The following is a 12939-nucleotide window of genomic DNA, read 5'->3' as shown; positions in this document are numbered from 1 at the left end:
TACATTTTGCATATCCATACACAATAACATTAAATGATTAGTTAACCTACCAAGCAATGAACCAGGCCACAATGTCATATCGGTTTTATTTGCAAAGGAAGCACACAAAGCTAAAAAACATTTTTGTAAAAGGATGAGGGGGAGAGAAGAGCTCGTACTTGGCTTATTAATATTCCAGCTTTTAATTAGATGTATTCAGTGGAATAAAAAGCTACAGAATGTCAAGAGCAGTATTCATGGGTGCCACATTTACTAAGCCTACTGTGTTTTACAAGAATGAGATAGATTTGAAGTCCAACATTAATTAGAACACCACTGAAGTAATGATTTTGATGTGTTTAGATAAAATCTACCCCTTGCTTTAAAAAGACAATTTTTTTAGCTTTTATGACAATTTAGATGATATAATCATACTGAAATTAAGTTTTATTTTCTAATTATGCACCAGATTAAACTTATTATTTAAAACAGAATTTGATTTAATGTTACATATTAGTGTCTATTATTTTCAAATCAGTTTTATAAGAACCTTCAGCATAAATTCACCCTCTAATTGTCCTCCCAATATCTGGATAGCCCCCCCAAAACATCTGCACTTTCTTTTTTTTTTTTTTTTTTTATTGAAAAGTTTTATAAAATACAATTTTCCCTTAACAACCCCCCTTCCCCCTCCCTCCTCCCCTCCCTACCTCCCCCCTACCTCCCCCCCTCCCCCTCTCCCTCCTCCCTCCCCTACCTCCCCCCCTCTAATTCCCCTCCTCCCCCCTCCCCCCCCCCCCCCGACTTCCCAGAGCAAAATACAAGGTATATATCTAAAAGGCAATCATAAACAATCATATACTAACAATTATAAACTCTAAAATCCATCACTCTCTAGCTTATATAAGGTAAACCAATCCTTAATAATACTAAATATATATAAAAAACTAAAATAAAAGAAAACTAGCATTATTCCCATCTATGTTCTTCCACAACACTATTACCTAGACATACTCTCATTTACACATCACAAACACCTATCCCTGTTAACCTCTCTAACCAAAATAGGCTATAATAGATAGCTCTTACCCAAATTAACCCACATTAAGCCAAAAAACTTTCTTCCTCTTCCTCTATAGTAAGTTATCCATTAATTCCAAATTAGAAAAAAAATCTGTTACCACACATAGTATCCCAAAACCTTTAAAAACACAACTACCACTTAACTATAAATGTATTGTGGAAGTTCCATAGATTTCTACTGGTCTTATTTTTTAGTCTTTTTTGAACGTTTTAAGGCAGCACGCGTCACCCTCTGTTCTCTAAGATCATCCAAAAGAGTTGCAGCTTGATCTCCTCCTGCACCCTTCTCGTCCATCTGTCCATCTTCATCCTCTTGACATTCTCCTTCTCCAGATCCCTCTGCAGCTTCCAAAAGTGTTGATGGGGTTAGTTTCAAAACATTGTTGTAAAAATCGTGCGCTTGCTTCACATTACTCAAACAGTACCTTTTGCCATCATACATGAAGCTCAACCCATCTGGAATCTCCCATTTGAACCTTATATCTCTTTGCTTAAGCTCTTGCACCAAGAATATAAAATCCTTCCTTCTCTTTAAAATCTTTGGAGGAATTTCTTTTAGAACCAAAACTTGTTGGCCAGCAATCATAACTTTGGTATCATAGGCAGCTTGTATAACTTCATCTCTAATTTCCCTTTTTACAAAATAAACCACCACATCTCTAGGCAACTTTCTCTGTTTAGCAATCCACGAATTCACACGAAACACTTTGTCCATACCTTGTTTTAATTCAGATGCTGGATGGTTCAATACCCCCTCAAAAGCCTCAGAAACCAACTGCTTTAAATCTTCCTTAATATTCTCTTTTAGGCCTCTAATTCTCACAGCAAACTGCATCTGGTAAAATTGGGCCAAACTCTGTTCACTGTCCATTTTGTCTTTTAAATCTTCCAATTCCAATACTTTTGCTTCTAATAAAACATTCTTTTGAATTAAGTCTTGCACTTGATCATCCAGCATCTCCACACATTTAGCAACTTTTTGCACAGAGGACAAAATGTCTACCTTCATCTCTCTAAGTTTCTGCTCCATCCTTTCTTCCATTCTCTGCTCCAATTTCTCCAATTTCTCCTCCATCTGTAGAAATTTAACACCTATTGACTCCAAAATTAACTGGGTATGTTTTTCCAAATCCTTCGATGTCAGTACATCAGGAGAATGCAACGCCTGCAGTAATGATTGTTGTTGCACCGGAGAATTTCCAGCACTCCGAAAAGCTCTAGGGGGAGGTTTAGCCGCCATCTTTTACTTACAATTGTGACGCACTTTCACTTTAAGTTTTAAGCAAAGTCCATCAAGCTTGAGAGTAAAACAAAATAATCCTCTTCATCTCTTTATCTTTCCTTCTTGCACTGCTCTGCCTGCTTTTTTCCTTTCATAGTCTCTCCTTCAAGCAGGGATGGTCGCAGACGCCTGGCTCTGCTCCATGAAATCCGGAGCAGAGACGCTGGTCAGCTGGGAGCAGCCCAGGCTACGGGGGAGTTCAAACCTTCAGCCGCCCAAGCTCCAAGCTCAGGCGGCCCCGGGGAACTCTACCCCTACCTGGGGGCTCACCCCCTCCTCTTCTCCCGAGGAGGGGGCTTCAATTTCGCCCGAACAGCTGATCGGCGCTGTTTCGGGCGAAAGAACAACAGCTGAGCCGCGGGCAGCCCGGGAGGGCTGTCTCCGTCGCCGCGGAGCCACCGGAAGTCCAAAACATCTGCACTTTCATAAGGTATTAAAGATCTGGATGTTCCCTCAGATATTTGAACCAGGTTAAACCAGGTCTTTTGGTGGAGATTTTTTCCCCGTTTTTGGTCTACACTGTTTGAAAATGTGTAGTTTTAGATTCAGAATAAAGGAAATAAATATTCTTTTATAAATTATATAAAATGTAACACCAATGAATTGTATAAAATGTAACACTAAGGTATGAGGCTAACTGTTTCCTGCCCAGGCAAAGTGACTCACAAATGGTAATCAGTAAAAACAATATATTATGACTTACTAAAAGCTTCCCAGGAGACTGGAACTTACTATCAGTAAGAAAGGAACATCGCCCAAGGTGAAAATTACAAGTAAACAAGATAAGATAGTAATGGATGGATGGAAATTGTCAAATAAAGAATGACTTAAGCTTCTTAGTAGTGGCATGTATTGTGAAAGAGTATAAAATGCCTACTTTGAAACTTGCTCAGGGTGCTCTTTGAACCCAATCCAATTTGGGAAGGGTCTAAGATATCGCGTTTGCAAACACTTTTTTTCCCCAATTTTCTTTTCAATAAATCTTTTTTTTGTTAACCAGACTTGTCTTCGAGTTGTGAGTATCAAATTCTGGGTTTTTAAATCTCACAAGAATGTATGTTATACTAGTATTACTGTTATTTCTGATTAGTTCTCAGGATGTTTACATTGTATACGAAATTGCTGGTTTTTTGTTTAAACTTCTATATACCACACAGTCACAACTGTGGCATGGGCAGCTATGTTCCACACAGTCACAACTGTGGCACGGGCAGCTATGTTCTGACAACAATCTTATAGTTTATTCTTAAGAACAAACAAACACTCATCACTATTTGAAACATTTTATTGAAAATATTAATCTTTCATACTGTAACTGATTAAAATGTAATATAATCTATTCATAGTAAATGCATTGAAATAAAATTTTTATATAAAGACAAACAGAAAGAAAATGAAGGGCAAAAAATGAACAAGCAATGATATGCAAGTTTACGTATGTGTGTATATGAGGGAACAACTAAGATAAGAAAAAGACTACCTATTGTTCAGATATTAACTCTGAAATGTTCTAGTATTAGGTAAAATGCAACAAATAATGAACAGAAAATAGCAGAAACACAAAGAGGGATACAAGAAGGAACTTTCAAATATCTAACACAAAAGGATTTGTAATCACAAAATGCCACTTGATCATAACCCTCCTAAAATATCTCCTACAGAAGAGCAGTATAGCACACACAGTTTGAGAAGATTAACACCAGATAGTCCAGTGCAGATGAATAGCTCAGCATCCTGGGATAATCTTCATTCCTAGACCATTTTCAGCCCATTGAAAGAAGTCACACTGTTTATCCTTCCCAAGAGGACACACAAAGAAATGCTTTCCATTATTAGGGCCAATCTTCAGCACTGTCCTCATAATGCAGCGCTTCCCATGATTGCAGAAAGGAAAATGCAGGTCTGCCCACTGCAGAGAGAAATCATTTTCTGTTAACACCAAATGCTGAAGCCAAATTCCCGTTTTAGATGAGAAGCAACAAACTCCCCTTTAATTCTGCAAGGTAGGTGGTGACTAACAGTAATCAAGCTTAGCAATTTTTTCTAAAATTCAGTTTGCTCCACTACCTGAACTCTACTTGTTTGACTTTGTGGGAGGACAGTTATAAAAAAGTCTTATCTGACTTTTGGAGGAAACACAGATTTAATTTATCCAAGCAAAACTCTTGATAGCTTATGACTTCAAAGCAAAAGATCTCACTTCCCCAAGCTCTAATGTCTCTCTCCCTTGGAAAATCTGAAGGTCAAAATTACATTGCATTGCATTAGTTACCATATGGTGGAACAGAATTTATTATCAAAGCTGAGCTAAAGAGAACAAATACAAGAAAAACACCAGCACTCATTTTATGTTGCCAAGGTCATTAGAGAAAATATAAACTCAGATTCAGTTGTGCTGTTTTATTACATTAATTTTGCCCCAGAATCTTTGCACACTTGATTAAGCATTCTTACACTAGAATTGTGTCTCCTTTGAAGGTTCTTGCTTTATGTTGCCTAACAGTGTTATTCCTTCTAGCTCATAAAAAGATTAAAGGAAGTATGAACATATGAGTTTCATTCACTCACACTGAGTTTGAATCATTTTGATTATGGTAAATGTATTCATAGTGTTTGGCTAATGCTGCAATTTTCATTGTTTTTTTTCTCCTTGTCTTTGCTTAATGTACTATTGTTAAGTTACTACCTGACAATAGTAATCTAAAAAACACCTAAAAAGAAAGAAGAAAACATAGCAATATGATTTAGATGAAATGTTCAGATTAACTAGCTAGGCAAGAAAGAAAGTTAAGTTTGCTTAGAGCTCAGGTGTCAAACTGGCGATGTCACGTGATGTATCGTGACATATTGAGACTTTTTTCCCATTGGCGGCAATGGGGTGGGTGTGGTTTTGGCATGACACATCTGGCCCGTGGGCCAGCAGTTTGATGCCCTGGCTTAGAGGATAGCGTACATCAACAGAATAAAGTCATAAAATCACTTGTTTTTAGAAGTTCAATTGTTTTTAAAAGCTTATAAAATGAAATGCAATAATTATTTTCAAAAGTTCCCTTTTAGTCACTCAAATACAACTGGGGAGGTACATTGGTAAGGAAGAAACTTAAGATAGAAATGGAATAATTAAAATAATAAAATATTATTATAAAGAACAGTGTTATTTTTAACCTTAGTGTAAGCAACTAACTCAAAGCCTAACAGTCTCACTGCTTCAAAAAAAAAAATCAGTAGAGGCCAGAGAACCCATTTATTCTTCCCAAAATGCACTGAGAACCTCTTTAGACAAAGTTATCATCACAGCAATTCATTTCCCACTATGTTAAAATTAACGAAAGAGTGAAATCTATAAGTAATCACAGTGGTTTGAGAAACCAATTTATCTTTTTCAAGGGTGTAAGGTACTATATAAGCTCGCATACTTCAAAATAGTTACACCGGGCTTCTCTTGGCAAAGGACAAGCATAAAATTGTCTGCCCTTGTTTTCTCCATCTTTCCTCACGATACGAAGAACACAGAAGCGACTGTGTTTACTGCAGCGAGGACTGCCAGCATTTAATGTGCAAGAGCCATCTGTCATATTATCTGGAGGTGCTCTGTAATGATAGGTAACAAGATAAAAACCTGCATAAAATTAAGGTTACAGCAAAACCAGCATCTTCAGTCTCAATACCATAGCTCCAAAGTCCATATAAACCCTTCTGCTTAAATGATACATCTGATCAAACAGAGCACCTAGCAATTTTATCTGCTTTATTTTCTCTTTCAAATGAAATCGAAGGACTCCATGTCAAAAATCCATTCTATTGAAATGAAATGGAAGCAGCAAATTTTTAAAAAGTTCTCTTGCTGCTTTTTTAAAAAAGTAAACTGCACCGTTCTGGCATTGCTAGCATAAATTTTGTACTTTCATGTAGTTTAAAAGGCATCCTGAATTGGCAACAGCAAGATGTACTAGAAAACCAATTCCTTCCAATTATATTCTTCCCCTCTGGAAAGTTATTACACGTGTCTTACACCAGACCATGGGGATATCTATCTACTTGTCTGCTTCAAGACAATTTTCCATGCTCTTTGATCAAAGCTACTGTAATGATCCCCATCATATACCACAGAGGAAGAAGTCTGACTGGCAGAGCAGAAAAGTGTATTTTATGAAGGTGATAGGAAAGTTTGCTCTCCTCTGATGCTAACATAGCATCTGTTTACAATGCACAAAGGCATCTGCCTTGACTGTTAATGTTTAAACAAGGTTAGATTGCTTCTTGTTTCTTAGGTTTAGCAGCAGCCAGGGTTTTTGGCAAGTATGTTACTAGTTAAGCTCAAAAGGCATTAGATAATTTCACTCTAGGGTTCATTAATATGTAAGCAGCATTTCTCCCCAGCATTATGTGTTTTTTTTTTCCTCTAGACCCAGCTGGCTGAAGCTTCTTGAATGCAGCCTGTATGCCATTAGAAGGTCTACAGTATATACTGTTAACAAATGCTGTAAAATGCACCCCCCAATCATACTATGGTATCTAGCAGCTATCTCTTATAAGACTGCCTCTAATAATGGTAGTAGCGTACTTACAGTAGCTCTTTTATCTTTCATCATTCTTAGGAAATTGAAGCTCACACTAAACAGCTGAGTTTTGTATTCTCCCATCTCTCATCTGCAGCGATATCATTAAGGACTGATTCATCTGTCCATTTCCCAACATGATTTATACTACCTGGCAACATCATCCTTCTGCCATTTACATAGGGCCAGAAAGGTCAGTGAGACTTAACAAGGAATGGACACAAATCCACAGATTAAAAACGATCATACTCAGAAACCAAATACTCCAACCCTAACAATGTTCTGTACAAGATCTAAAGGTCACCACACCTAAGCAAATATTTCAGAAGCAACCTTTTTCTACTCCATGGAAAAACTACTGAACCAAAATATGAGCAAATTTTATACTATAGAACTTGGGAGGGAATTTGGAACCTTCTTTAGATATTTGTGAAAGCTACAAAAGTGCAATCAGTCCTTGCCCTGTTCACCCAGATTCTTAAGTTGCATGAATGACAAGAATTCTACTGATGTTGCCTGTGTAAAATGTCCCTGCTTTCCTTGACATTCAGGAATCTGAAGGGAAATTGCGCAGCTGGAGAACAGATTCACCAGCTGTCTAGAATATTCCTCCATGGAGCTATGTAGAGGTTCCTCTAGATTTCTTTCTCCAAGCAAGTTACCTTAAATAAGGCTGTTGGCCAACAGTATGCAGTACAAAAAATATGCATTTATTTATTATTGGAAGCCTGAAAATTTTAATTTGTTGAAACAGGTTATAGAAATACATTTTTAAAAATACTATTTTATTCCAAGAGTTCTTGTGCAGCATTTCCTGTCAGTTTGCCAGAACTATTCTACATTTTAAGAAGGAAGTAAGGCTGCAACTCCTCTTTTTCCTTCCATTATGCCTACCAACTCTGATCTCTCTCACTGCTTCTTTATTAAGTGATTGGTGACTGCAGATTTCAAATATTTTTCAAATGTTTCTATTTTACAAGTACACCCCAGATATATACTGTATATGCTTTAATCTTTCTGCACCTGGCTAATGAACATTTCTAACCATTTCTTTGAATCTAATAAGCTGCCTCAAACACAAGCCTACAGAGCTTTAAGATACAGCTGCAGACAAAGTTGTTTCATGAACCGGTATCTACCAAAATATAAGTAATATTGCATGTTTCAAAGAAAGAATATAATACAAATAGTTTTTCATATGAACAATTTTACCCCTCAATATGTAATTGAAATTAACAAACCTGTTTATAACTTTCTCAGTAAGGCTTCCAACAGATGAGGTTGAACAATCAATTTTCTGTTTCTTTGATGCTGGCTTTAAAGAATTATGTTGATAGGGAAAAGGTATTGATGAATTTACTTCATAAGGGTTGGTACTATTAAAATTGTTTCTCGAAGGATCATGCAGACAGCCTCCATCTGGAGTTCGACTTTCACTTCTGTTATGTTCCAGTGGAATGTCTTTACCAGCAAAATCTGTCAATACTAGAGTTGCTGTCCCAAATGCCGTCTTCCTATTTATCTTAATTTCCATTCTTGATTTTCCAAAGTTGTTACATGGATATTTGACTAAGGAGCTATTATCTGTTGTTAAACCTCCATTTTTTCCTATTTTTTGAAGATAAAAATATCCTAGTTAGTATTAATAGTTTCCATGTCTCCCTAAATTGTGTTACTCCAGCAATAATATGCTACATAGTGCTTCAATTTATGATCCTGATAGTCCAAGTAATCTACTGTAGCAATAAAGAAATAGTTATAGTCATAACTCTGCATAGAAATGCTTATTCCCATTTATATGAAGATATGTATTAAAGTAGTACAATGGGTCTCAGAAGAGCAGTCCACTATTATGATCATGAACATCCCAATAGACATTATGCGAACTGAAGGCATGAGAAATGATATTAATCTTGGTAGCAGGTTTTTTTGGTCTTTTCTTGTACCAAGCTGAATTTAACAACTGCTAACCAAGAAGCAAAAGGAAAGCAAGAGAAATGTTTGTAAGAATAAAGGTAAGATGTGTTAATTATAAGCACTGAGGAAAGTGTTTGATATGCAATATCTTAAAATATACTGAATGCTATTTAGGGGGTGGGGTGGGGAAGGGGATAAGGTTCCTTTATTGAAACACTGTAAAGAAGTCTTCAAATGGCAGGCACTCAATTGGAATGCAAGAATGAAAAGAGCATTATTGTGATTTTGTTCTAAAGCCCTAAGCTGTAGTGCCTTTGTTGCATAGTGTTTGCTTCAGTTTCTAGATCACCAGCTGGGCACATAAATTCTAGGGGATAATTGAATTGATGAATTTGCTTTTCTGAAGGGATTAAAACCTTTAGATTCCTGAGGCTGGCTAAAGAATCAACTAAGAAAGGATAATCAAGAACTTACTTTGCAGCTGATACAAATACAAAATGGATAAGTCCTTAAGGCTCTTACTCCCAACACTGTATTAATTACAAAAAGACTGAATCAGCATTTTTTTTCCTCATGCCAGTCATTGGATTTTATACATTCAGTTGTGAATGCCTTCTGTAATATCTTTAAGTATTACATATGTAAATCAGGAGCATTTTTACTACATTTTTGAACAATGGATTCTATGAAATAATTTTAATTTAATAAATTTACCAGTAATAACATATTACATTGTTGTTTTTATGCAACAGCTTAAATCAAGGAGAATTGGGTGGCTGCTGGGGCACATTTAGAATAGTGAAAGTATGTCAGAAGGAAAAATACATGTTTGAGTTAAAGGAGGCAGAAACAGGAGGGGACAAAACCATTGTATTCTGAGGTCATTTCCTAAATGTGTGCTTAATTCCAACACATATTTCCATGGGACTATCTGGCTGCTTTGCAAACCCAGGAAGACATACCTTCCTTGAAAAAATATTGACAAGTACATCAAGTGTGCCCACAGCACTTCCAAAGATCTTTTCCTTTTCATGAGTGTACATTACCTACGTATACCACTAAGGCAGAAAGAAAGTCACCTATAGTAGTAAGAAAAAACTGGAAAGAATCTAATTGGAAATACTCGAGTAAAAAAGGTAACATGTTTTAAACAGAGGATCTTAAAGTAAATGACTTGGCATTTAAAACTTTGGAAAGAAAAAAATAAGTTAAAAAGAAAGCTAAAGGAGAAACCTAATAGAAGAAAGTAGACGAAGCAAAATCAGAGTAAAAAAAGTGTGTGCTTTGAAGATTAGAAGCTTAAGACTACTGCTGAATACTGCCCCAGGTAGTGGAAGGCAATACTGAACACAGCTATTGCGAAGAGAGTGGGATATACTACAAATGGCAGTCTGAACATATCTCCACTCAGAATCTCAATGCTTTGGAAACTCTGTGCTCCAGAATATTAAGCATTTTATGGATTGAAATTTAGAATCTCAAATATTTTATTGCTAGATTTAAACACTTCTCAGTGCGCAGACTCTAGTATCCAAGAAATATCGCAGACTCTAGTATCCAAGAAATATCAGTAAAGTGAAATACAGCAATGGTCCTTTCTAGCTATAAAAGGAAATATTTTCTCCCTTCCTGCAAATGTATTCCTTTCCAAATGTATGAAACATTTGGTTTGGCAATTCAGAAAGTGCTGAGACCCACAAAAAGTACAGAAGGTTCAACTGAATAATTCATTCAGCAGAGGATCATAGAAGGGCTGTGAAAGTATAGATTTGAGTTACAAAAAGAACATTCATTTTAATGCAAACAATTGTTCCCTAAAGTGACTAGTGTCTGGGTTTATAATTCAGATTTTAAGCACAAGTCTCTGCTCAAGATTTCTTATTTTTCCTCATCATGGTCTGTTTCAAAGAGAATTTCTTCTAAATTTTCTTCCTTTCTCAAGAAACAGGATTATACCCCTATGCTGCTCTTTTACAAGATCCATAAGAAGACATTTGCCATTTTATTGTTAATTAAAATTAACAATACAAACTTCATGTTGCTAATGGCATGTAGAATAGCAGTAATGTTGGACCAGTTTGTTGTAATAAAAAATGCAAAGTGAAGTACATACATATTAGCATTTGCAGCAAAAAGAAAATATATATCAACAGTAAATGATATGGAGCTGCATATACAGCCAATTAATGATAAATGTGTCCATTGATATATAATTTCAGACTGAACTATCAGAGAAAACAATATAGAACTGAAACCCTAGTATGTTAATTCATATTACACACATTACATGTGAGAATAAAAATAATCTTTAGGTTATTGGTGTTACATTACAGTGACGCAAATAGGCAATCATAAAGCCCATAATACCTCTGGGGCGTGGAGTCAGGCACGCATCACATATTTTCACAGAAGGCTTGTTTATTAGAGTGCAGAGAATGCAGGCCCACTCCTCTTCTGACTTCTCAGCAACTTCTTCAAAACAAGAGTCCCTGTTGAATGGCCAGCCACTTAAACCACTCCTTCTTGGCTGTCTGCTGTGGGATGAAGGAAGGAGGCCAGATAGATTCAGTTGGCTGAACAACCATATGGTCCTTATTGGTTCAATTCTATGTATTCAAGATGGACAGTGATTAATATTTATATGTAAGGGTGTAGGTATATACATAAGGGGACACGGTGGCTCAGTGGGTTAGGACGCTGAGCTTGTCGATCAGATCGGCAGTTTGGCGGGTAGAATCCCGAGTGCAGAGTGAGCGCCTGTTACTCGTCCACGTTTCTGCCAACCTAGCAGTTCGAAAGCATGTAAAAATGCAAGTAGAAAAATAGGGACCACTACGGTGGGAAGGTAACAGCGTTCCGTGTGCCTTTGGCATCTAGTCATGCCGGCCACATGACCACGGAGACATCCTCAGACAAGCGCTGGCTCTTCGGCTTTGAAACGGAGATAAGCACCGGCCCCTAGAGTCGGAAACGACTAGCACGCATGTGCGGGAGAACCTTTACCTTTAGGTATATACATATGTTGTATATAGCATATTTATGTGTGTTATGTATGTGTATACTTTTGAGAACAGGCAACAGAATTTCATTTTTAATGTGTGCTAGTGCGCCCACAGTAAAAAATGACAATAAAGGTTATCTATCCTAACTTATATAAGTTACTTGGAAAGAAATATGCAGCATACTTGAGGTTCTGCCCTGGACCTGGTGATTGTCAATATTTTCATAATTGCTTATAAGGGATAAGGGATGTCCAACAAATCTGCAGTGACACAAATCTGGGGAGATTGCTAACACCTCAGAAACAGACTCAAGGTTCAGAAGGATTTTGATAGCCTTGAACAATGGGCCTTTTCCAAAAAATACAGTTCAGTGGCAAGAAAGGTAGATTTTGCTCTATGTTAACTTAGCCATTCATAAGAAGAATAGTCTGCTGCTAAGTTCACCAGCTTGGATCTTCACTGAAAGGAACTGGACTAGTACTATTCCTCAGATCTCACTTGATTTTCTTTAAGGAAAAAAAAATCCAAAAACTTGTATTATCAGAATTACTGATGAATATTTGTGGCTCTATCTTGACAAATGGCCTACTGCTCTATGGATTATGCACCAGAAACAAATTCCCTGTGTGTCTAATCACACTTGGCCAATAAAAAATTCTCTTCTCTTTCTCTTCTATTCTGTTCCCCAATTGTAATGGTTCAATATAAGCTGCTGTGATTTCACTGGCTGAGCAGACAACCCAACAAATACGGAAAGAGGGAGAAGAACAAGAAAAAAAATCCTCTTTAAAATTCAAATATTAAATTGTACTGAAATAATTTGTGAAATACTTTTAAAAGTAATAAGGTGGTCCTTGACATACAATCACAACTGCGCCCAAAATTTATGTTGCTAGGTAAGATAGTTGTTAAGTAGGTTTTGCCCCATTTTACGACCTTTCATTCCACTATTGTAAAGTGAATTGCTGCAGTTGTTAAGTTAGTAGCATAGTTAAGTAAATCTGGCTTCCCCATTGACTTTGCTTGTCAGAAGGTCACAAAAGGCAACCGTCATAATTATGAGTCAGTTGTCAAGAGTTTGAATTTGAATATGGAGGTGCTGCAATGGTCATAAGTG

The 12939-nt window shown here is 36.7% G+C and overlaps 1 protein-coding gene across 1 annotated transcript in view; it reads right to left on the bottom strand.

Annotated features, from left to right (window-relative positions):
* Positions 1-3247: 3247 nt before the first annotated feature.
* Positions 3248-12939, bottom strand: part of NEIL3 (nei like DNA glycosylase 3) — a gene marked incomplete at its 5' end in the record, with an annotated part of 30484 nt that continues 20792 nt past the window's right edge. Inside the window, 4 exons of the mRNA XM_083367343.1 lie at positions 3248-4253; positions 5761-5935; positions 8145-8511; positions 11188-11354. Of these exons, the coding sequence (XP_083223469.1) occupies positions 4071-4253; positions 5761-5935; positions 8145-8511; positions 11188-11354 (892 nt within the window). The 3' untranslated portion in view covers positions 3248-4070. The remainder of the gene's footprint in view (positions 4254-5760; positions 5936-8144; positions 8512-11187; positions 11355-12939) is intronic.

This window comes from Vipera ursinii (genome assembly GCF_947247035.1).
Source record: "Vipera ursinii genome assembly, chromosome: 7".
In the NCBI taxonomy this organism is placed as follows: Eukaryota; Metazoa; Chordata; class Lepidosauria; order Squamata; family Viperidae; genus Vipera; species Vipera ursinii.
Note: the sequence above shows the minus strand (reverse complement) of the source record. Positions and strands in the feature narration are given on the sequence as shown.